Source organism: Diachasmimorpha longicaudata, chromosome 9 (assembly GCF_034640455.1).
Source record: "Diachasmimorpha longicaudata isolate KC_UGA_2023 chromosome 9, iyDiaLong2, whole genome shotgun sequence".
Classification (NCBI taxonomy): Eukaryota; Metazoa; Arthropoda; class Insecta; order Hymenoptera; family Braconidae; genus Diachasmimorpha; species Diachasmimorpha longicaudata.
Window position 1 is genome coordinate 7,497,462 of NC_087233.1, and position 24,792 is coordinate 7,522,253.

At 42.0% G+C, this 24,792-nt stretch overlaps 3 protein-coding genes across 16 annotated transcripts; 1 reads left to right on the plus strand and 2 right to left on the minus strand.

Annotated features, from left to right (window-relative positions):
* On the minus strand, nucleotides 1–2,864 carry Ect3 (Ectoderm-expressed 3). Its single transcript, XM_064127978.1, has 6 exons — nucleotides 2,673–2,864; nucleotides 2,195–2,370; nucleotides 1,436–1,976; nucleotides 1,089–1,382; nucleotides 616–1,020; nucleotides 1–506 (listed from the first exon to the last, which is right to left on the minus strand). The coding sequence occupies exons 1-6, from the start codon at nucleotides 2,745–2,747 to the stop codon at nucleotides 87–89; spliced, it is 1,911 nt and encodes a 636-aa protein (XP_063984048.1). The 5' UTR covers nucleotides 2,748–2,864; the 3' UTR covers nucleotides 1–86.
* A 212-nt stretch (nucleotides 2,865–3,076) lies between these two features.
* Nucleotides 3,077–6,769, minus strand: LOC135166045 (fibroin heavy chain-like). 12 transcript variants are annotated; one of them, XM_064127964.1, is made up of 5 exons: nucleotides 6,612–6,769; nucleotides 6,274–6,531; nucleotides 5,939–6,172; nucleotides 3,471–5,878; nucleotides 3,077–3,350 (listed from the first exon to the last, which is right to left on the minus strand). In XM_064127964.1, the coding sequence occupies exons 1-4, from the start codon at nucleotides 6,616–6,618 to the stop codon at nucleotides 3,483–3,485; spliced, it is 2,895 nt and encodes a 964-aa protein (XP_063984034.1). In that variant the 5' UTR covers nucleotides 6,619–6,769; the 3' UTR covers nucleotides 3,077–3,350; nucleotides 3,471–3,482. The 12 variants fall into 12 exon arrangements, with proteins under 12 accessions (XP_063984034.1, XP_063984040.1, XP_063984038.1 ...); XM_064127970.1 differs by having other exon boundaries at nucleotides 3,471–5,350; nucleotides 5,573–6,172; XM_064127968.1 differs by having other exon boundaries at nucleotides 3,471–5,440; nucleotides 5,573–6,172.
* A 6,770-nt stretch (nucleotides 6,770–13,539) lies between these two features.
* Nucleotides 13,540–24,711, plus strand: LOC135165997 (organic cation transporter protein-like). Of its 3 annotated transcripts, XM_064127881.1 has the most exons (10): nucleotides 13,540–14,014; nucleotides 18,137–18,247; nucleotides 21,177–21,496; nucleotides 21,561–21,664; nucleotides 22,018–22,172; nucleotides 22,384–22,694; nucleotides 22,779–23,091; nucleotides 23,466–23,647; nucleotides 23,732–23,865; nucleotides 23,936–24,711. In XM_064127881.1, exons 2-10 carry the CDS (start codon nucleotides 18,220–18,222, stop codon nucleotides 23,991–23,993), a joined length of 1,605 nt encoding a protein of 534 aa, XP_063983951.1. In that variant the 5' UTR covers nucleotides 13,540–14,014; nucleotides 18,137–18,219; the 3' UTR covers nucleotides 23,994–24,711. The 3 variants fall into 3 exon arrangements, with proteins under 3 accessions (XP_063983951.1, XP_063983952.1, XP_063983949.1); XM_064127879.1 differs by lacking the exons at nucleotides 13,540–14,014; nucleotides 18,137–18,247 and adding an exon at nucleotides 19,455–20,423; XM_064127882.1 differs by lacking the exons at nucleotides 13,540–14,014; nucleotides 18,137–18,247; nucleotides 23,732–23,865; nucleotides 23,936–24,711 and adding exons at nucleotides 18,991–20,423; nucleotides 23,131–23,234 and having other exon boundaries at nucleotides 22,779–23,036; nucleotides 23,466–23,606.
* The last annotated feature ends 81 nt before the right edge of the window (nucleotides 24,712–24,792 follow it).

The following is a 24,792-nucleotide window of genomic DNA, read 5'->3' on the forward strand; positions in this document are numbered from 1 at the left end:
TTGATAAGAAACAGAGTATTTATTTCTTTGTGTTATCGTTTACATAACTTTATGGTAAAAATATAATAAAAAAATTGTCTCATAATTTAATGATCCCTGACTCTCATATGAGACCTCCCTAGATTGGGAACCTCCTGGAATATCATTTTCAACCCAGCAGGGACGTACTCGTACTCAATCACAATAAGTTCATTCACGCCCGTCTTGAGCCATGCTCCGGGGACATAAAGCGTGATTTGCGGTCCAGTCTTGGGCCAGTATCGGCCGATATTATGGCCATTGACGTAGGCCACCCCCTTACCCCATCCTACCGCGTTCAGATAAGTGTCCAGGGGTTGTCCCTCCACTTTGAAGGAGCCACGAAGGATGAAGGGACCGTTTACCTGATTGCCGGACGCAAAACTTGTGATTGAGAAGTTCGCCACTGGCTGCAGATTGTCCAGTGGAAAGGAACTCACGTTCCAATTTTTCAGAGGCTTATCATCGACTTTTGCGCTAAGGAGACCCTAAGGGAAGGGAGACAGCTTTTTTATTTTTATTTAAAAAAAAATTTCCGTGATTCCTACTCCCTAGGAAAGGGAAATCATTAATCAAAATATTGTAAGCAAGACTTGCCTTCCAATCTTGAACAACATTCCCGAAATTTAGATGTCCCTGACTCTCCACAAGGATCTGAATCCTCTTAGCGTACGGGTTCTGCAGACTCAATGTCTTGAGCTTCAGAGTTCGACTCAAAGTGCCGACCAAATAATCATCAAGATAAACAAGCGCTCTGTCCGCTACCGCGGCAGTGAGAACAGCAGGATCTTTGACCCCCACAGGAAGTTCGGTCTCATAAAGAACGATTCCCGTAGGCAAATCTAACTGCTCAAAAGTCGGTGGTATCTTAAAGACCCCAACCTTGGCAGCTAGGCGTCTGGCCTGACTATCAAACAATCTCGTGATCGGTTGAAGGGAAACAACTCCGTAATTTCCCTTCGGAGCTACCGTGGGCAGGGACAAATTGGGCATCGGCAGGTACTAACAAGATAGGGAAAATAATCAACAGATTATCATCTCGATCGTGGGACTGGGATTATCTGACGTACCTGCTCGAGTGCATCGCGAAGCGCGAAATATTTATCTGTGGGATCACCAGCTTCGGTTAAAGGTGCGTCGTAATCGTAAGATGTTATTTGAGGCATATATTGATCCTCGCCACCGTTGGCACCCGCGGTAAAGCCAAAGTTCGTTCCACCGTACATCATGTAGAGATTGACGGAGGCGTTGAGGTTTAACATTGCCTTGAGAGTTCTGATGAAGGCGGCGGTCGAGACCCTCTGGAAGGCTTCGTCCCAGTGGGTCAGCCAGCCCGTGTAATATTCGGAATTGACGAGAGGGCCCTGTATCACACGTTGGATGAGATCCGGGAGGGATAAAGAAAATTATTACTTACACTCGGTTGATATTTTCGCATCGCACCAAAGGACCTCGTGATATTCGCGGCAGCTCCGAAGTCAACGGTAGCATAAGCCTCGGCGACAACTCCGCAGCGGAGGTAGTTGGTCCCAGATCCGTCAGTCGTGTACAAGAGGGCCTTGTTTTCCACGTACCTTGCGATGATATCACGAAGGCCCTCCCTGTACTTCACATCGCAAGCAGGGAAGCTTCCGTATTCGTTCTCAATTTGGACCATGATGATAGGTCCACCGTTACCCCGGAGGAGCGGCTGCACCCGACTCAGTAGCTGTTGGAAGTACGCTTCGACGTACTCCATATAGCGCGCGTCATTGGTCCGCATTTTTATATCCGGTACGAGGGTCATCAGCCAAGGTGGCAAACCCCCCAGATCGCGTTCAGCGCAGATGTACGGCCCTGGGCGCAGGAGAACCAGAAGATCCTCCTGTTGGGCGATCGTGAGGAACTCGACGATGTCCGCTTCCCCTGACCAGCGCCAGACGTTCGGCCTCGGTTGGTGAAGGCTCCACTCTACGTAGCTTTAATCATTTTCAATTACCCCGTTAATGGGACCGGTAAATAATTATATTGACATGCAATCGGCATTGAAATTTGTATTAATTATGCCTTTGAAAGAATACGCAATTTTTTTCCAATATAATACGAATGAAACTGTAGGAGAGAAACGAAATCAATCATTGATGGATTAATGGATTCTTTGATAGGCGTGATTATCTCGCACGTAATGAAGACTCACGTTGACACAGCGTTGAGACCCGCAGCCCTCATCTTCCTCAATCTGTCACGCCAATAGACCTTCGGCGTGCGAAAGTAGTGGAAGCTTCCGGAAACGTAACGGAAAGGTTTTCCGTCCAATAAAAATTGATTATTTTCATAATCGACTTCGAAACCATAAACACCCGGCGTTGTACTCTTAAATGCGAAAAATTATCTATCGTTATCTTCAAATACGCAAATGTAGTTAACACAAGTCCATTATTTGTATCGAGGTCTCGCAGAAACCTATTTGGAATATTTTTTAAATAAATTCCGGGAGGGAAAGGTGAGAAAAAGATAAATGATTATCTTCGTTTATATTTAGAAAATGGATGCATCATATTTGAAGCGATTTTAGAGAATAAACAGATAGCTAGAACGAGTGATAATGTGATAAACACATAAGTAGGTGGATAACAAGTAAAACTGCATATGTTTATGGAGTTGTTTATACGTACATTCAACGGAACATTGCTGACGAGCTCCAATGCCGAGGTCAATGTGACCACGACAAGTATAATAAGTCTCCGCATTGTTTCACGTAATTCACCTGATCAATCCCCAACTACTCTTCATACGCCCTTGATTATAAGTTGAGCCAGGCTATCGTCACTTTATAGCTCGATTGACGATGAGCCACTGGAGTCAAGAATCAAGTCGACCACTATTTAAATGTCGCCAGTCGTCATGATGCGAGAGTGGGGAGTGATCGGGAAGGGTCACTTCTAATTAATCCGGATTGATATCGATCGGAGATGGTCGATCAATAAATGGATGTAATTTGATAGAGTTTGTGAGAGCAATCGAATAGATTGTCGCATACTTGAATTTTTTTATTATGATAGAGAGTAAACATCCTCGATTATTCTTCATGCTATATTTCTTTTAGCTCATACAGTATACATAAGTCATAAAATTTGTTGGTAAAAATGAACAACAATGGGATATTTGTTGAAATGTGCTGATAGTGTCAATAATAAAAACTAACGTAGGACTAACTATTGTGCATTTCCTCGGCAATCGTAGATATTGTTGATAAAGAGATTTATAAATAGAATTATCGCGGAATTTCTAAACATCATATGCACAGCTCGGATAAAGTCTCAACAGCTCGGCGGATTTTCAAAGTACTCCACCTGTGCGAAAAAATTTAATTTGGGGTTGTAATGCGGCAAATCTCTTGAAAGTAGGAAAACTACTGTCGGCAAGATGTCGTAAGAAATCATCATGACTACGAAAATATAATTTTTGTTTACCTAATAGACCTTTCATTTCCCACTACCCTGGCCACTTCCTTGTCCAGAACCAGAGCCTTGCCCGCTTCCTTGCCCCGAACCAGAGCCTTGACCAGAACCAGAACCTTGCCCGCTTCCTTGTCCAGCACCAAAACCACTCCCACTTCCTACTCCCCAACCAGAACCTGCCCCGCTTCCCTGACCAGCACCAGATCCTTGACCGCTACCTTGTCCGGAACCACTACCACTCCCACTACCTTGTCCGGAGCCACTGCCACTTCCACTACCTTGTCCGGAGCCACTGCCACTTCCACTACCTTGTCCGGAGCCACTGCCACTTCCACTACCTTGTCCGGAGCCACTGCCACTTCCACTACCTTGTCCAGAGCCCCTGCCGCTTCCGCTGCCTTGTCCGGAACCACTACCACTCCCACTGCCTTGCCCGGAGCCACTGCCACTTCCACTACCTTGTCCAGAGCCACTGCCGCTTCCGCTGCCTTGTCCAGCACCACTACCTCCTCCACTTCCGCTACCTTGTCCAGATCCTGAACCTCGCCCACTTCCTTGTCCTGCACCAGAGCCTTGGCCACTACCTTGTCCCGTCCCAGATCCTTGTCCAGAGCCTGACCCTCTCCCACTTCCTTGGCCAGCACCAGAACCACGTCCGACACCAGTACCTGTCCCACTACCTGTTCCAGAACCTTGACCACTGCCCTTTCCGACCCCACTGCCTTGTCCAGCCCCGGAACCTCGACCACTCCCAGATCCACTTCCTTGTCCAGCACCACTACCGCTTCCACTTCCTTGTCCAGCACCACTTCCCCTTCCACTGCCTTGTCCTGAGCCTTGACCGCTGCCCTTTCCAACCCCACTACCTTGTCCAGCTCCGGAACCTCGACCACTGCCAGATCCACTTCCTTGTCCAGCACCACTACCTCTCCCACTTCCTTGTCCAGTACCACTTCCTCTCCCGCTGCCTTGTCCTGAACCAGAACCTTGACCACTGCCCTTTCCAACCCCACTGCCTTGTCCTGAACCAGAACCTTGACCGCTGCCCTTTCCAACCCCACTGCCTTGTCCAGCTCCGGAACCTCGACCACTGCCAGATCCACTTCCTTGTCCAGCACCACTACCTCTTCCGCTGCCTTGTCCAGCGCCACTTCCGCTTCCGCTGCCTTGTCCTAAACCTTGACCACTGCCCTTTCCGACTCCACTACCTTGTCCAGCCCCAGAGCCTCGACCACTGCCAGATCCACTTCCTTGTCCAACACCACTACCTCTTCCGCTGCCTTGTCCAGCGCCACTTCCGCTTCCGCTGCCTTGTCCTAAACCTTGACCACTGCCCTTTCCGACTCCACTACCTTGTCCAGCCCCAGAGCCTCGACCACTGCCAGATCCACTTCCTTGTCCAGCACCACTTCCCCTTCCACTGCCTTGTCCTAAGCCTTGACCGCTGCCCTTTCCAACCCCACTGCCTTGTCCAGCCCCGGAACCTCGACCACTGCCAGATCCACTTCCTTGTCCAGCACCACTACCTCTCCCGCTTCCTTGTCCAGTACCACTTCCTCTCCCGCTGCCTTGTCCTGAACCAGAACCTTGACCGCTGCCCTTTCCAACCCCACTGCCTTGTCCAGCCCCGGAACCTCGACCACTACCAGATCCACTTCCTTGTCCAGCACCACTACCTCTCCCACTTCCTTGTCCAGTACCACTTCCTCTCCCACTGCCTTGTCCAGCCCCCGAACCTCGACCACTGCCAGATCCACTTCCTTGTCCAGCACCACTTCCCCTTCCACTGCCTTGTCCTGAGCCTTGACCACTGCCCTTTCCGACTCCACTGCCTTGTCCAGCTCCGGAACCTCGACCACTGCCAGATCCACTGCCTTGTCCAGCACCACTACCTCTCCCACTTCCTTGTCCAGTACCACTTCCTCTCCCACTGCCTTGTCCTGAACCAGAACCTTGACCGCTGCCCTTTCCAACCCCACTGCCTTGTCCAGCCCCCGAACCTCGACCACTGCCTTGTCCAGCACCACTACCTCTCCCACTTCCTTGTCCAGCGCCACTTCCGCTTCCGCTGCCTTGTCCTGAGCCTTGACCACTGCCCTTTCCGACTCCACTACCTTGTCCAGCCCCGGAGCCTCGACCACTGCCAGATCCACTTCCTTGTCCAGCACCACTTCCCCTTCCACTGCCTTGTCCTGAGCCTTGACCACTGCCCTTTCCGACTCCACTGCCTTGTCCAGCTCCGGAACCTCGACCACTACCAGATCCACTTCCTTGTCCAGCACCACTACCTCTTCCACTGCCTTGTCCAGTACCACTTCCTCTCCCACTGCCTTGTCCTGAACCAGAACCTTGACCGCTGCCCTTTCCAACCCCACTGCCTTGTCCAGCCCCCGAACCTCGACCACTGCCAGATCCACTGCCTTGTCCAGCACCACTACCTCTCCCACTTCCTTGTCCAGCGCCACTTCCGCTTCCGCTGCCTTGTCCTGAGCCTTGACCACTGCCCTTTCCGACTCCACTGCCTTGTCCAGCTCCGGAACCTCGACCACTGCCAGATCCACTACCTTGTCCTGAACCAGAACCTCGCCCGCTGCCTAGTCCAGACCCAGAACCTTGGCCACTTCCACTTCCACTTCCTTTTCCTACACCAGATCCTTGCCCGCTTCCCTGGCCGGACCCTGAACCCTGCCCACTTCCTTCTCCTACGCCACTTGCTTCACCCACAAAATAGAAAATGTAAAGTATTAAAAAACATAAAAACCGCATCATCTCACCAGGCCTACGACTCCCTGCAACATTTCACAATCCCCATTACCTGATGATGAAGACGACGAGGAGGAGCTTGGTCTACATGGTTTTCTCCGCCATTGCCTGCCCCAACGTGGTCTTCTTCTTTCGACGGATCTCTCATCGCTCTCATCGCTGTCAGAATCACCGCTATCGCTATCATCTTTACGGGTCCTACCGATCCAACGAGATATCCTGTCTCTTTTATCACGCCATTCAATTAATCCTCGGGAAGGGGCACCGAGGACATTGATGACCGTTATGGCCAACACGAAGACGAACAGAACTGGAAATTCCAATAGAGATCAGAATAGATCATCTGAATAATACTACCATCACTCCACGACGGTTTCATGCATTACATACCCTTCATGGTCTACCAGAACTGATTTCCTGGCGATCGAAATCAGATCGCAGTCACAGCTTCGGACTGTCCTTTGTAATTCGACGACACCCATTATATACCTTCCCTCAGAACAAGACATCGCTTATCTCTAGCATCCAGTTGTACGAAATTTATTGTTATCGTCATATGTATACAGACTGCACACTCCTGCCGTCTTTTTAATCCAGAGCTTGGTGAGTTAACAAAATATTATCCATCACAACCATAACGATTGTTCTTACCGCGTCAATAGATTGTGCATTTTTGGGAAAGCAAAGAAAGATTCCGTTATTCCAAGCCACTGCTGACGCAGTTGGTGAACAATTAAAAGCCGTAATTTCATCAGAAATACATCGGGGCAGGATCCCCCAAACAATTAACTTTCCCCTGCATTTATCCAGTTAATTTGTACTTCCCTTCCTGGGCCGCAGGTGTGCCTGTGGACTATAGTTGTCTAGGGGATTATAGTCTCCAAAAATATGAACATTTTTAAAATGATCTGAATGTTCCGCTGTGAATTCCGGATTTTCATCAAACAAATTACGAAATTTCCGATCCCATTGAAAATTCCATGTTTGATATTACGCATATATATGTGAAAGTGGGTAAGTGGGATTCTGTCCCAGTTCTTATCACTTGTCATTTCAATGACCTTTTCATTCGGACAGTGAACCTTCTGTGCAACCTCTCGGGTTCAATGGTGACGTGCAGGATGAGTCAGGGTGATCTACCTCTGCGTTTGTTTTCAATTAGTGCAATTTAAAGAAGGCTCAGTATCGCCGATATTCAATAATTGTTGACTAATTAAAAATTACGAATTTTCTTCGTTATGTCTACCCAAATTATAGAGCTAGAACGTTACATTATTTTTTTGGGAATTGGCCAACAATTTTGGGCGCGATTTTGTTCCATCAAAATTAATCGGTAATCTTCCTCGATCGCGGTGAATAAGTGAACCTGCCAATAACAAAAACATTGGAGTGTTGACACATTCACTCATGTTTTCATTGCTCCGTAAAGAATAACGAGATTTTTTTTCATGTGATCTTAATGGCGCAGAAGGGAAAATACTCGGTTGGTTTATTTTCAAATCATTTGATGATTATTGGCTTGATTATCCTCATCGTGTCAACGACAGGTCATTCATCACTTGCAATGATCAATATTTTTCTAGTAACGAGGGGCTAGTTGAGACTCCGACTCCACCATCTCGAGAGAGATTCCGATTCTCCCCTAAAAAAATGGATCCAATGTATGGGTTCATAAACTTTAATGATTATTTGAGACCATTACCGCGTCTCTTCTCAGTAGGGTGCGGCTTTTTGGGAAAAAGAACTCTTTTTACAACTTTCCAAAACTCTCTAATAACAACGAAACACTTGTGGGAACATATAAACGAATTTTTGTTTTTTGGATATTTTCGGTGAATTAATTTGTTTGAATAATTAATAAATACATGCGAGTGCCAATTCAGGTGCGCAGAGATCCTTGAATTGTGTAAATAATTGTTTGCCGGTGTATTACGGTAAAGCCGCCCCTGAGATACCCCAATTTCACAACACAACTGAGACACGCGTTCGAAAAAAAATCAATGCGTCAATATTATGCATTCTTGGAGTTTACAGCGCGATTCGGGGTCAGAAGCGATCGCGAAACTTTTGAAATTGCAGATCTGCAAGTATGCACGTGTCTAAAACTTTTCTAAACATTTAATTTCAAGAGTTGCTTAATTCGGGAGCTAGTTGTTGTGCCCCAGCATGTAATCATTCATTAGCTGATAATACCTAAATATTGGGCTAACGGCGGGTGTTTACTCATTGCTCAGTGAACGATAAACTCGATGGAAAATAAAATCCAAGTCGTCGCAATCGAGATCGTACGTTCGATTTTCAGATATTTGTGTCAAGCGCTTGGAAACCAAAAGTCATTATCGGCTCTGTCACTGATTATGTTGAGAGTGATTAAATATTCGAATGAAGAAAGCTCCACTCCGGATTATTTAATTTACGTCCCATAATTAATAAACTAACTTACCTCCAGAAGATCTTCAGACCACGGAGCGATTAACTACATGTGTCGGTCATTAATGAACAATCGGTGTCAGCGTGGCAAAACCTACCTTATCTCCTCACTGGATAACAACCTGCTCCTCTCGGTAATTTGATTGCATACAATTTAAATAAAAATGGCAATTATTATCTACCTAGCATTTATCATCAATTAAAAAAAGTCGACTCTCGGTGTCAACCTCCAATTAAGACAAACGATGCTTGAATCATCCTGGAACGGAAAACTAATATCATCAATTCAAGGAAGTCTCTGAGTTAATGACAGGATATGAAAAACTGAGTCGATGAAAAATTACTTCCTCCGGTATAATCGCGGAATATCGGCGCGCCAACGGAAACATTCGAGGGCGCATCCCAAGTCTAATTAATCTTCTCAACTTATCGCGTTAAAACCCCTCGTGAATTTATTTATTCCCTCGATTCTTCTTTTCGAGTCTCGCGTCTTCGCCAAGAACAATTCCAAAACCTCGACAAGGAGATGATTCCACGAGTTGTGTCCTCCTCCTTAATTAATTACCTAAATTCCCTTCTCTTCTCCAGTCCAATAACTGAATAATTCTTCAGCATCCGAAAGAATTCTGAAATAGTATCGGCTGATTATCATTGGGCGATTGCCTCATCCAAACGTCGTCTTATCACTCCTTTCATAAACCCTCCTAGTGTGGGAAGATTGTAGTCCCGAGATAAGCTCATTCGACAGTTCAATGTTTCCTCCATAACGAAACAATCTGCGGGTGTGTTCGGATTGCTCCAATCATCGAGATACAAAATATTCCACTTTGAGTGAACGATAAATGTTACAAAACTGGATCATCATGACGAAAATTTCCACAGAGCTGAGACTAAGGACCTGAAACTGTTATCAGCTAGCACTCCCCAGCGCATCCATCACCTCAATATGAAAGAATGTGATAATTTTTTTTTCATCTCTCGAAGCAGAGTCGAAATACGTAGGGCTGCGCGATGATTAATCACGATGTTAGAGCTGCAATGCTGAAATTACATTGTTAAAGCTCACATCCTACTTAGAAACATCACCGGGAAAACTTTTCAGTTATTAACTATTTGTCACAGTTGGATGACGAAATGTCACTTGGAAATTAACTTCGAGAACTCCATTATTGTTTGAGTATGAGATCCGTGCGAAACAGAAGTGTTTAGAAGACAAACTTTAATTAAAAATATAGTCAAAGTCCTCGGGAAATAAATTTTTAAAAAATCTTGCAAATCTGATTCCAAAGACATTCCGAGGTCTTCTTGGATACCCAACACCCGAACGAAATGTGATACCATATCAGCTGATTGTCTACGATTTAATTGATGAAGAGACATCGGGAAGCTTCTGGCGGGGTTCGCAAATTAGACAAAACGAACGGAGGAAAATGATCTCAGCAGCTGCTGGTTATCATTGGTTGCATTCATTGCCGTAAACAAATTTGCTGCAATCAAGCCACTTGCTGTAGTCCGCGGGCTAATAAGGAAGCCAGGAAGATTGTTAACAATGAGAATATTTGGAAGATGCAGGAGATGCATTTGGCGTCCGACAAGTAGCGAATTGGGGCCTAGAACGCAACAGCAGCGCCACCGGGGCGGCTTTGAACATTTCCCTGAGCGAGTTCAATTCCTATCGGCTTCTGAACGCCATAATTATTGTCATCAATAATGGACGATTATTTACACTGCCCCCGAGAGGAAGTTATATTTTATTTCATGTAAAAAATTTATCGGTGTTCGAAACTCCGTAGAGGTATGGCGTATAATTTGAAATTTATAACTTGTTATTTCACGTCACAGCATTGATCATATCCTTCCATTCATCTATAATAATAATGCATGAACACATGATGCAATCCGGGGAAGAGTGAGGTAAGACGGACCCACTGTACCCGACTCTCATTTTACCCAGTTACGGGGGAATTAGTCGTTATCATTTTCACGAGACTGAATTCAAATATTTGGAGTGTAAAATACGTCAGTCCCTCCTGAAATTTCGTCTACATTGTCATTTTGTTGTTCTACCCTTCTGCGGATAGGGAATCAGGAAACAATCTGGAATGCAATCTGTAAACAGCTTGGAGAACCACCCGGGAATACGATGGTGTCGTAATTTCTGAAGGAATATTCTACTCGGGTAGAAAGCTCCCCACGGGGGAAAATGGGAGTTCGCTTATTGGGAAATGGTGAAGTGAATCGCTGGTCGTTACATACTTTATCTTAGTAATGCAGATTTATCCACTCAGCGGGCTCCATTCAGTGTCGTGAGCTTTATCAAATAAGTCATCTGTAAATATTTTGATAATCGTGGTTCATTTGCTCATGTGCCAACGACACCTGAAGTAAAACTAAATCATTTATTCATTTCTTTTGTAAATTTCCTCGGGTTAATTTATTAGCTCTGAGTGATTAATTCTTGTGAGCGAAAAGGGGCGGGAAAAATCCGGTCGGCGGGGGTTGAAAAAAAATCTTTATGCGGTTAAAGTCGGATGAAGTCGATCCAGGATGGCATTAACAGAATAAATAATTTTAATAGTTGCTTAAAAATGCGAAGTGGGGGAGAGCCATTCAAATAAATCGAGGTTTACATTGAACTCAGCCACTAATTAAATCATCAAATCTAGTATTTACTCGCTGACGCAATTGTGTTTTTTCAAACATTAGGATTTTTTTCTCTGGTTAAGGACAATTCCTTGAAAACAACCACGTCTTCTCCGCGAAATGTTTGAAAACCCATATTATACATAATACATCGACATCGCAATTTCATAAATCGATTCCTACGTGTCTACCTTGGATAGCAAATACCCACCACTCTCCATGCATTTTACACCGATTCAAGTTAAGTGAGTCCTTCGGGGCGCCTTTCCAACATTCCCTTCCCAACTTTGACGAACGTGTGCAGTAAAATTCATGTCTGTCACGTAATATCGAGGACTGTCTGTTTATGTCACAGCGAGATTCCCAGAACTTGTTTATTGAAAGGAGGAAAACGGAATAAATAATTGAGAGGAATCAAGAGAAAAAAAATACCGCAACAATTTCATTAGCTCGAGGTTAAATGAACAAAATGGAGTCAACTCAAAACGACTCAGCGCAAGTGTTTATTCGACTGGTGCCTTCGTCATTAGTTGAAATGATTAATTAATATGATTAATACGAATCCACGCGCATTGTATCGGCCGATTGCATATCAATTTACAAGGTGTCTCAGCGTCCTTCGGGGTAATATATCACTCTATTTACGAAAGTTTATACCATTGACTTATTTATTTTCCGCTATTCTCATTCGCAATGATTCGTTTGAATCCGTTGATCGATACAGATTTTATTCAGTCATGGGGGTCATACAATGTTGAACTCTAGTGATTGTGAAACGGAAGATTTCGTGGACTTTTAGATTCTTGGAAATTTAATTTTTTTAAAAGAATTGTTTTTTACGAATTTTTTTGCCTCTAGAAAGGCCTCTTATTTCGTTATTTGAAATTATTTATTGTCTAGTAGTGACGAGTATGCTTTGACGTGTTGTTTGTGCATAAAAATCGACGTCATAAGTTCAGAGGAGGGGTTAAAGTGGTGGATTTTTTCAGAGTAATTATTCAGGACTCAATGCGATGGGTGAATTATGGACTATTCGGCGAAACGGTTTTCCGCAGTTTTTCTGATGATTTTTATCTCCAAATTTGCTGGAGATCAATAAAATAAATCAGGTTATAGACTGACGGGTTTTATTATTTGCTCTATGTCGCCTCTCAGACGCTGTTAATAAATATCGTTTGTATACAATGATGTCATGGACTCTAGGGAGAAGAATTTATGGCACAATGGACGGAATATTAAATGTTTTGTTAGTCTTGTGACTTTTCGCGAGTTGCAGCGAACCTCTCGATTTACTTTAAGGGTAATTAATTGGGTATTAATGGGAGAAATGTCGGTTGAAATGGGCGAAACGGGAGAAACTAAAATGAAACGATTGGAAAGAACGAATTAGAAGAGAATTTTCTAATTTTTTAAACACTCACAATGTTTCTCAATAATTTTAAAATAGAAAGTTCAATTTTGAAGTTAATATTCGAATGAAGAAATAGTTGCAACATGCGCAGAAAATCCAAGGTGAATGGGGTAGAATGAAAGCTGTCCCACTCAACTCCACACTTTGGAAAGCTTTTCCTCAAAAAAATTGAAGCAGAATTTTTTTAATAAACAACTGGAGAGGATTTTTATTCAATCCTGAGAGATGATAATTCCCTTGGAATAATCCCCTTGAATTCAACATCAACATCATCTCTAATTCAAATAACCCCCGATACATAAAAATAAATCCGCGAATGTTGATAACTCGTCCTAATCACCAGCCAGTATAACAACCGTAATCTCAATTTTTTGAGTCTCGATTCAGTTACGTAAATATTCTACTACTCCCATTTTTTAATTATTCTTAACAGATTAAGAATATATAAACAAATGCTTACTCAAATACTTCTTCAAACTGAAATTCCCAATTTTTTCAATTGAAAAAATATTTCCTGCATTTAAAAATGGAACTAAATTTACAGAAAAAAAATAGAGGAAGAATGTATTAAATAAATAGTTGTCAGTTATTAAATGTAGTCCTGTGAGTGATAATTCTCGGAATCGACTAACATAACCACCGATAAAATAAAAACATTGAAATAACCCTCAATTCATAAAAATAAATCCTCCGGCTGTTGATAACTCATGCTAATCGTCAACGAGTTTTAGTCGTAATCTCAATTTTTTTGTGACGTTTCATTATCCACCACCGTTGCGTAAAAATCCTCCTCTCTTCGGGTGTCGGCCACCACCACCGTGGCCCTACTCTACTCCTCTTTAACGCGTGGCACTGGCTCAGAGAGCGCATTGCAAAGACCGAGTTTATGCCCAACAAACTTACAACGCGAGTATCAGTTTGTAACGTGCACCAGTAACCTCGCAACATCGATCTAATACCCAGATTGATGTGCCACAATTTTTGACAAAAAAAAACAACTCCCGACGGAGTTATAAATTAATTAAATCGATAAATAATAAAAAGCCGTGACGTTCGCCGAGTGGGTGGAATATATTTATAAATTTAATAACAGTGAACTTGACGCAAATTCTCGAACTGACGCGTCGCAGAATAAAATATATTTTTGGCCCTGGAGAGTTGGTTGACGTTTGGTTGGGGCGAGGGTGGAAATAAATAAACACCTGTGACTGTTAAAAATTCAAATTGAACTGTTGCGCCGCCAGTGGAACACTTCCGGAAGGATAGAGAGCGGTCGTTGCACTTCCGGATCGATCGGAAAATCAATAGAGTGAGTAGCGAATCTTCAGACGTTATTTCCCGCCCCAGAGGGGAGAAAAACGTGCTCTGGCGATTGATGCGAGTGGGAAAATGTTTTTCGGTATTATTAGACGAAATGTTGACGGAGATTCGTCGGGGAAAGTTGCCAAATTCAAATTCGTTGTGCTCAAGTGATTTTTGGGTGAAAAGTCCCGGGATTCGCGGCAATTTTTGGCCACTGCCGCGCAGTTCCCTGAGGGCGAGGGGGTCAGCCCTCAGGGATGGAAATATTTCTATAAAATAATGTTGGTTTTCAATGAAAATTGAAAATGGACAACACGATTGTAACTGGGATAAATTTTAATTTATAATAATTCTAACATCTCGAAGGTAATAAATTGCTAGGCAAATGGTGGGCCATCATATGCTCTTGGCATCATTAAAACCGAAATTGTAGTCGCGCACGTGTCTCCCGCGTCACATGTTTGCACATTTGTTGTGTATCTTGGTATGTAAATTTTGAAAATACGTGGAAAAACATGGCAGAAAGTATTTTCCTTCTCAATTTCCAGGGTATTATTATGTTCATATGCTGAGCATGAGTGTTCATGCATCATTGATAGGCTGAATGATGAAACAACGAGATATACTTGAGACACAGCCTAGTTTTTTTGAATGATTAATCTAGTTTGCGCTTGATAGCACTAATTTTTTCATTGACGTAAAGGTAATGGCTTTATTAAAAAAAAACATTCAATCACGTACTATTCAGAAGCAAATACAAATGGTAATGAATTGAATAGGAATGGATGCAAATGATTCTTCAATTATTTGTATTAAATAATTACAATTTTTACAGCATTGCAATTAATTTATATTTTTTTGAGTCAATGATCTCATCAGTTTCTAATGCTTCTGCAATTATTCACAACGTGGTAGACTCTTCCGGCACAAAAAAACTCGCTATGAATAATCGAATAGTGACGCTCATATTTCTGCTTAAAGCAGGCCATAAAAAATAATTAAAATCGATTAGTTTCGATGGAATTATGGAAATAATAATTGCAGTCAATTTTCTATTACTTCTGCAACCAAATATAATTGAAATTTAACTTGTACGTCAATTGTATTTTTTTCTCGGAAAGAAAATTCTAAAATTGTTTGGAAGAACCCAAGAAATCATTAACATCTATCTGCAATGGTATAAATAAACAATCGTATTCGTAATTCAACATTCCTCTCGGTGCACATGTCAGGACACTTGTTACTCCCGTCACCCTAACAGAGTGTGTAACACACACGTATCTCTGTGTCACGGGCAGAACCTTGATTGTCGATGGTGTATGTGACGACACATCGTCCAATGCATTATTGAAATTCGAATGCACCGAGGAATATTATCGACTCGGGTTCGGAGATCGGGAATGGGCGGGACATTGTCGGGGTAATTTCGAAATATTTGATAGGCATGTCGATATTCACCCTCGATGACGACCAGCTCTCCAATTCGTGTCACTGGAGGGGCTGAAAAGAATAATTTATTTTTCTTTAAAAGAAAAAAAAAAGATTTTCAATCGCTTTCAAATTTTCTGGAAATTATTAAAGATATCAAACAAGGAAATTAAATATTGGGAAAAAATGCATATTTTAAATGGAATTCGTGGAACGATTCACACGTCACGATAGAGGGACTCCCCTGCACGTGTGGGTGATTGGAGTCACCCGATATCGCTAAATCATGTGGTGGCACTCAAGTTTAACTTCCGATTCATTAGAGAGCGATTTCTTATCGAGTAAATATTGTAAAACAAGTCCTGCATGGACTTCCAATTTTTTCATCATCCACTCAGCGACCTCATTCTTACCGTTGGCATTCTCTCCGGCAACCGGATCAATCACGACTATTGAATATGAATGAAAGATGTGGGTATTCGTGTGCTTGAGTATTTTTTAATTGCCCGGAATTTGTCAGAGTCCAGTGCAGGAAAGTTGAGACGCCAGTCGGGCTTATCAGCTGTTGCAGTTGCAACACGTCATTGTGCGGTTGATTTTTTGTCCATTTAAATCAGCCTGAGTCGAGGAAAGTTTTGCAATTTAATATCGGAAGTCAGAAGAATTTTTTTAAGAAGAATGACACGAAATTGATGATATTTTCCTCTTCCTAAGAGAAATCATTATTATAAAATTCTGCTGTTCACATGTGTATTACTGTAAAATGTTTTAGGGGAAATCCACCCTTTCCTTCGTGTTCCTAACCTACCCGACTGAATCCACGCTTTGCCTCCCACACAATTCCACAAATATTAATCAAACGGGAGTACGAGTCACACCGTCAGAGGAGATGAAATACGATTAACTATTCAATAACGACCAATCTGCCGCGTGAATGGATAATCGTCGGAGATGAGCTATAAATAGTACATTCGACGACTCCTGTATCCCAAGCTCCAGGGATGCAAACGTGCCTCAGAAATAGCCAGACAAATAGTTCCGCAGTGGTGAAATGAAGGAGAGAATTCCAACGAGAGAAAAGAATTTTTTCCCTGATTTTCCGGAACTCCATTGACAAATTTTTCCAGAAGAGAAATTACACAATCAAAAAATTGATCTGTTCGAGTAAAACATTCCTAAAGATAGGAAAATAGTCCAAAAAATTCCTTTAAATGAATATCACTATTTTAATTAGTAATTTAATTAGTTGTGACAGTAGTTGTAATATCAGGTTCGATTGATTTGTGTCAGCCCCCCCCCGCGCAAGAATCCCACGCTTCGTCCATTGACTCAGCCCCTCCCCTTCTCCTCGTCATGACATGGAGGCACACACACGCAATTAGTCGGCGCCATTGATAACAGTAATTCGCGGTGGAAGTAATGACAGTCCACTCGCTCGTGCGAGATCATTAAATTCATCCCAGTTTAGTCCGCAGACCTTTCCTTCGCATTCAACCATCGCTGGAATATTTTCGTTCCATTCTTGCGATTCCACCCGATATTTCGACACATTCAGGCCAATTACTCATGCGGTATTATCAGTCATTAAACCTGGCCTTTGAGATTTCTCCGAGAATTTATTGAATCCTGAAAAAAAATTATACAATAGTTATCGACTCTTTTCCCCCTCTCGCGATGATGAAACGAGGGAAATTACTGTAATTAGCTTCTATTTGTTATATCTACCACTCGAACGAGTTGATATGTAAGTCAGTGGGGTTAACCGTGGTTCCTTATCTGTCGGCTCCCCCCAATTCGCCCAGTGGAAGATTTATCGGGGCCGAGTAATTAATTTTGGAAAATTTTACAATTCTATCTTAACATGTTAAGAATTGCGTCGTGGGACGATTTGAAATTTAATTGCTCATCCAATCAGTTGAAAAATTCGCTCAATTGTTCAGAGATCACGAGGAGAGGTAACTTAATTAATTAAGTGTCAGGGAAACAAAGTCCGTTATCATTTCAGGTGCGGTGAATTACTCATATCACCTCGGAGAAGCCTCAATTATGGCTGAGAATGCCTCAGCAGTCACTAATGCCGCCATAATGAATTAATCCCTCTCAATTAAAAATTCCATACACTCATATTATTTTGTTATTTGATCGATTTAAAAAAATTCAAGGATCAATAATGAAGGAGGTAAGTGTTTCTCCGAAAGAAGTGGACGTGCCACGACTTCCTCCCCCAAAATGACGAATGCAGATAAAACTAAATCTCTTGAATCTCTCCCTAATTCCTATATGACTCAGAAATCTTCATTAAATCCACGTCGGTTGATTCAACTCAAGCCGGGATTTTCACATTCACAGCCTCAATAAACCCACTTCTGCACTCAAACTCTCATAAATGTTTTATTAATCATAAAGAGAGGAAAGCCGGCAATTTACCGCACCACAGTCCCTGAAAAATGCGGATTTAAGATTCCTGAGAGGGATTACCACAAGCACTTGGCATTATTTCCCACCATTCGTTATCAATCTGCGTCATTAGTCATTCTGTCACAACACATCTTACGCACAGAACGATCTGTTTACCGACTGTTTTTTATTTTCATCCCCAACGCGAGGGACAAAAATGACAAGTGAATGAATGAAAAAATTTACAGTTCAATTGAACAATAGAAAAACAATTTCATTGAACAACGAATCATTCATGTTGCAGAGACCGAGGAAAAATATTTCATCATCGGGAGATACATACCGAACACTAGAGAGAATAGTGAGGGGTCGGTACTGCCCGGTGATATGAAGAATATTCAAACCAATGGATACGGTAAGTTTCCGCAATATATCTCATCGTTGCATGCGATAAAAAAAATAATTAATAAAATAAAATGAAATTAAACATTGAGAAAACAGTGGAAGATGTTTTCTTCCAGTGGATAATAGGGAGGGAAAATACTGTTCATTTATGATTTTGCATATTGTTTATCCTGATATCCTTTCGAAGAAAAGAAAATTGGCAAGTAATAACAGTGCTTCGAAGGTCTGACTGACCTTTGCTTGGAGTACTTTGCGAAAGTCACATGTAGGTCCCAAGGACTCTCATTAAACAATACCTGGGGAAAATAAAAAAGTTGATGCCCTTTCGTTATCGGATCGGAGCCAGATTATGAGCCATAAAAATTGTTATCAAGGAAAAAGTTAATAGTATTCGTGTGAATTTCGTAAGCTGGGATTAATTAGGGTCTGACGACTAGACAGTAGTCAAACTCAACGGCTGATAAAATGTTTCTACTGGTGTAATGGGATGTAAATGTGAATCACTCGTATTTGATGCTGGCGCCAGTGGTGGGCCAACTGTTTGGAATCTTCATGAGTTACCAGATAAACATTGGATTTAATCGAGAGCGACTGATTTTTCAATTTTTTCCGCTCGAAAATTCGGAAGTTAAAAACAATGGACCTTGAGAAGTTGGGCAATAAATTTTTTAATAAATTCAACACGTCATATCACACCACAGCTGTCCCCTGAGATCCTAACAACCACAAGCAGTCCTTTATAATTCAATAAATCTCGTAGTGGCGTCGCTCACCTTCAATCCCGTCCAGTTGTTGTTGAAAGTGACACGTATCATTCACATCTCAGAATAGAGCAACAAAGCCATGGTATTATCCACCTATTCATAACACTCGTAATGGAGCTGCAAGCAGGCGTGTACTTTGGGAAAAATGTGGAAAACATTGAGCCCATTTGCTCTTTGTCAATAACGGAATTATAGCCCAAGTGGTATATGTGTGTCAAATACCGCAACATTGTGGCGATACATCTGTCCTGCAACCTTCTAGGAGAATTGCTTTTTAAAATAAAGAATGTCAGTTTCTACGGCTATTTATTAGATTTTTCATAACTTGAAAAATCCTACCGACATAATTTTAAATAAAAAATTAGGCCGTCAATTGAATATTTTTTACGAATCATAAAAAATCAAAAGCCTGGATGATCTATGTCAATAAAATGTTGAATGATTTTTTTTCCCTCGAGTCAGCGATATTCCCCACGTCAACAAGCCCTTGATCGAACCTAAGGCTCCGGCCAACAATCAAAGTTCACTTGAAAATTACGAAATGATTGTTCGCGAGGTCTCAGCGCCCTCTGCCGAAAGTCGCGAATCCGTGAATCATTGGCGCTTGAACGATCGTTCTATCGATTCGCATGTTTCATTCCACTGGCCAATCCCAGTTGTCATTGGCGACACACACCCACCGCTCCGTCCACTCAGAATGCCCAGTCTCAATGACGCAAAAGAGGCACTCCTACCCCCGGTCGTCGTGTGAAGTTTAACATTCCGATAATGAACAGACACGTGTCGATGGAATAGTACGAGCTAAAGATCACTTATCGATTTATTTCTCTTAAATCTAAATCAGGAGATGAATTCCAGATCGAGAAATCGGTTATTCAATATTTTTTTTTGTGAGAGACGGATCACTGCAGTTGAACTCACTTTGCAAATTTTATTGCTCGATGGAAATGACGCGAGGAAATTTTTCCGCGATAATTTATCATGTGCAAATTATTAAAAAATAATCTAGAGCTTCGGCCGGAGCGTCTTGTAATGGATTTGGTTGATAAAAGATTAGAAAAAAATTATTCAGGAAATGATCTATGTCAAATATATGGGTCTCCTCTAGCCTCTGGTCACTATCGATCGATTTATCTATGTTTATGACTGTTGCGAAAATGTCACTGCATCGATAGACCGCTTCTACCAGGCCTTGAACTGTCTGGGGGATCGAGAAAGAATCAGTCGTGCTCTGCGACCAAAGTCTCTCGCAAGTTTCACAAAATCGGCATTCGTTGAACACCGAAACTCGCCGAGTGAAATAAATTCAGTGAAAAGTTCTCATGAACGTCAATGGGGCGTGTGACCGCCGATTAATGGGGGATCGCGTTAACATGGAGCCACTTCCCGTGGAAACATCGCCCCTAATTCCAGAAACACGATGTGAGTCTGATATGTTTGTCATTGAAATTGAATTATGAGCAGTGACGGGGATTTATGAAAATTCATCGAGCCGCGGGTTTTCGTTGGCGAGTTCAATCAGTTTTTGTGGACTTTGGGGTGGGAAACCGGATGTTACGCGCACCGGGTGGACGTCGTGCGCGAGAACATGGGTTTTTCACTTTATCGACACGTGTGATCGTCCCGGGCGATGCTAATGTCGCATGAATTTCTGATGGGCGATTTTTTGGATCGAAACAACTATCAAATTTTATAACTCCGGGGCTGAACGGTGATTATCGGTGGCCAGAGGTCGTGGGGGAGTTGTTTTTAGATTTTTCGGATATTTACGAAAATGTTTTGTTCACGAGTGCTATCTGTTAAAGATATCCAACGAAATCGACTAAATATAGATTCATTTTGTGGGTGAAATTATTTTTATATCTTTCAAAAATTTTTTTCTCCCTAAAGAGTATTGATTTATCTCTTTTTCTGTTCTTCCCTGTAATAAATGATATTTCTATGAAAAAAAATTCTGTTCACGTCCGGAATTATTGTTATCACTTCCACCCCTTTATCACAATTTCCTCGGCCTTGTCCCGATAATATCAATGATCCCTCCTATATCACCCCACGCCCACGCCTGCGTCAATCACTCGCAGTCCTAAGACCCCAAATCCTCTGGCTCAATCAAAAGAAAAATAAAAATGCCTCGAGGGCCTCCAGGAGCTAATAAAACTCTTTCTCCCATTGCAGCGGAAGTGAATGGTAAGAATGTCGTCAAAGAAAAGGATCGGAATGAGTACGAGGAGGTCGATGCCGTCCAGGAGGCAATGGGCGCCCTCGGAAGGTGGCAAATTCTCATTTGCCTGGCAATATCCCTCGTTAAATTTCCGGTAGCATGGCATCAGCTGGCTATTGTATTCATGGCCCCACTGAACCAGGGATATAATTGCACTAGTCCAGCGCGCACACTAACGAAGGACCAGTGTCTTGTCGATGTCAATGGTACCCAAGCGCAGTGTGACAAGTGGGATTTCGAGAGAACAATCTTCCCTGAGACCATAATATCACAGGTAATTAATTAGTTACCGGCACGTTAATTAGTTGCACGTGATCATGGGAATTGTGTTGTTTCAGTGGGCATTGGTCTGCAGCAGGTCGCACTATGCCAATATACTCCAGTCAATACTCATGTTTGGTATTTTGCTGGGAAATATTACCTTTGGAAGTTTGGCCGACAGGTGAGCGAGTAATGAATCATTCGCGGCAATAATTCCCGTGATAATTAATTCGCGTTGGTAAAAATATTTTTTTTTTTTATAAATAACGTGTAGAAACATCATAAAGTCCGTTTATTGAGGCCGTAATTTACGATTTGTTAAGCACGAACTACTTTTTTATTTTAGTCATAAAATACGCTCTTTTGAACACTGAATAAATCCTTTCACGAGGAAAAAAATACCAGACGTCGCATTAAAGTTAAACATTAATTATCATTATGAAAAAATAGTTTAGCTTCAGTTTCATTTACGTATCCAAATATTTTTTAAATCAGACACTTCCATGAACGTTCATTATTGCTGTGTTGTCACAGATTTGGCCGTAAAATTCCGCTGATGATCTCAGTAATCCTCCAATTGGTATCTGGAATCGGGTGTGCAACAGTCCCCTGGTTCCCAGCTCTACTATTGATGAAATTATTATCAGCCATGGCGACAGGAGGAACCATGGTCACTAGTTACGTAATTTGTAAGTAGATAATCCCCTTATCAAAAATACTTCCAGATTCCAGTGATCTGGTTCGATTCTCCCCATGTGCTCCCTCAAATCTAGTAATCGTGAAGCAGTCCAATCTCGACTGCATTCCCCAGTCTTCTTCCATGGCCTTTCGAAAGTGGAATTAATCCCCGCAATTAATGTACGCCATTAATTTCAATCATTCGGAATGCTCTTGTTCCAGGCATGGAAATGGTGGGTACTCAGTGGCGAGCGGCAATCACAGTTCTTTATCAGATACCGTATAGCTTAGGTCACATGTCATTAGCAGGAATAGCCTTCTACTTTCGTCACTGGCAGCATCTGCAATTAGCTATTACTCTCCCATCGATTATCCTTCTGGGGTATTGGTGGGTCGTGCCGGAGTCCCCTAGGTGGCTGTTGGCTGTCGGCAAACAGCAGGCGGCCACCAGAATCCTCAGGAAGGCAGCTAGAGTCAATAAAATTGAGGATAAGGACATTCCGGACATGGTCAGGAAGCACTGTCTTCATGCTGTAAGATTTCCTGATTTTACATTTCAGAAAATTGAAATATCTTCTGTTGTTTGGACAAAGTAATTAATTAAATATCATCGTTAGAATTCACGAAAGACGGCCTCGGACCATGGTGCATCGATCCTCGACCTCTTCAGGACCCCCAACATGAGGATTAAGTCCTTGGCGATATTCTTCAACTGGGCCGTATGCGGAATGGGCCTGTTCGGCATGACCCAGTACATCGGACAAGTTGGTGGCGATATTTTTTTGAATTTCGCTGTCTCCGGGGCGACTCAGATACCGGGAAATTTTGTTGCATGGTGGGCGATGAATAAATTGGGAAGGAAGATAACCCTTATCGTTAGTAATGGCGTTGCTGGTACTGCAGCGCTTCTGTTAATCATAGCGCCACAGAGTGAGTTTTCAGAACTTAACGTTAATATTTTATGTTTAGTACGTGAATCAGGGTGAAAGTGGCGGTTCTGAATTTATCGTTCCTGTATTTTTTTAATGCGTACGGTAGAGTGGGGAGAGAAGACAGTAAACCTTGTTAATCTGGTAATTCTGAATATTTGAGTAATGCTACTAGTGAATGAATAATGAAGGACGAGTTCTTGCGCCAAAATACCGTGAAAAATTCACCCCAAATATATTTAAATGAGCTATGGAATAATATTTATTCACAATTCTCAGTCGAATTGTTCAAAGTATTTCCGTCTTGCCATTCGTTCATTCACTAGTTTCTTGGGAAACCCCGTTGGAAAATTAATTTTCTCTATTTCCTTTTAGATGCAGCATGGCTTCGGTTAATTTTCGCTTGTTTTGGAATTGTTGGCATGTCAGTCTCGTTCACAACCGTCTATTTATTCTCTGGTGAGCTCTTTCCAACAGTCGTAAGGAATATCGGAGTTGGGACAAGCAGTATGTGCGCCAGAATTGGATCAATGGTTGCCCCATTTATAGTTTCACTGGTGAGATAGATATTCTCTCATTGAAAAAACAAAATCAATAGCCCGTCAGTCTCCTGATTATTTCGTTTTTCATTGACAATCCAGAATTTCGTTCCCTGGCTTCCGCCGGTCTTTTTCGGGACATTTCCACTTGTTGGCGCAGCTCTTGCCCTTCTTCTACCAGAAACTAATGGATGCACATTACCAGAGACACTTCAGGACGGCGAAGACTTCGGAAGGTGAGGGATTTCAATCAGTAGATAGAGGGATATTGGAAAATACGAGTCCACAAATTTTCTTATTTTTCAGGAAAGTAAAAAAAATCGTGAGGACTCAGAAGGACATTGAGGCTGAAGCTACACTCTGATTAGATATAAAACCAGAATGATCATTCCACATTTTTTATTTATTTACCTTTTAAAAAAAAATTTTAGATCAATGAACAGAGGTGCGCTAGAATAATTAATATTTTTCAGCCATCAAACATCACACATGAAATAGTATTTAAATAGTTCGTACAAATACTATTCAAGATGAATTTACCGCATTTTAAATAATTCCATCTCATGAAAATCCAGTTTCATAAACATTTAAATAGTTGACTAGTGAAAAAAGATCATTTTATTTCAGTTCCAGAACGACAAATAAAGACCATTCGATCGAACGTAGTGGCCACCTCTGTGAATTAGATAACCTAGAAAAATTATAGAAAGTTTTATAGAAATGAACAAACCGTTTTAAGATATTGTGAAAGAATTATATGCAAATAGCAGGCTCTATGCAGAATAATAGATTCATCTGAGACTTATTTATTCCGATTTCTCTTTGCGTCGATGCAAAGAGCAATCGCTCTATCGATTGCCGAAAGATGATCGACTTCGCTCGTAATTAATTCAGCCAAGGGGAAATTTTCATGAGCGATCACCTTCGATACTGAATAATCACAGACGTCAACGAATTAATAGAAGAAAAAAAAATGATGGAACACGTATTTTTGTATAAAGATATTGCCTTGTAAGAGCACACCGACACTTTTGTATTTCACAACGTGCGTTCTCGATGTAAATAGATGAATTATTTTGTAATACTCGAGTGTATTTGTACATCAATTATCCCGCTTTATCTCACAAACCTTCATCTTGCCTGGGAAAATCATTTTTATCTTC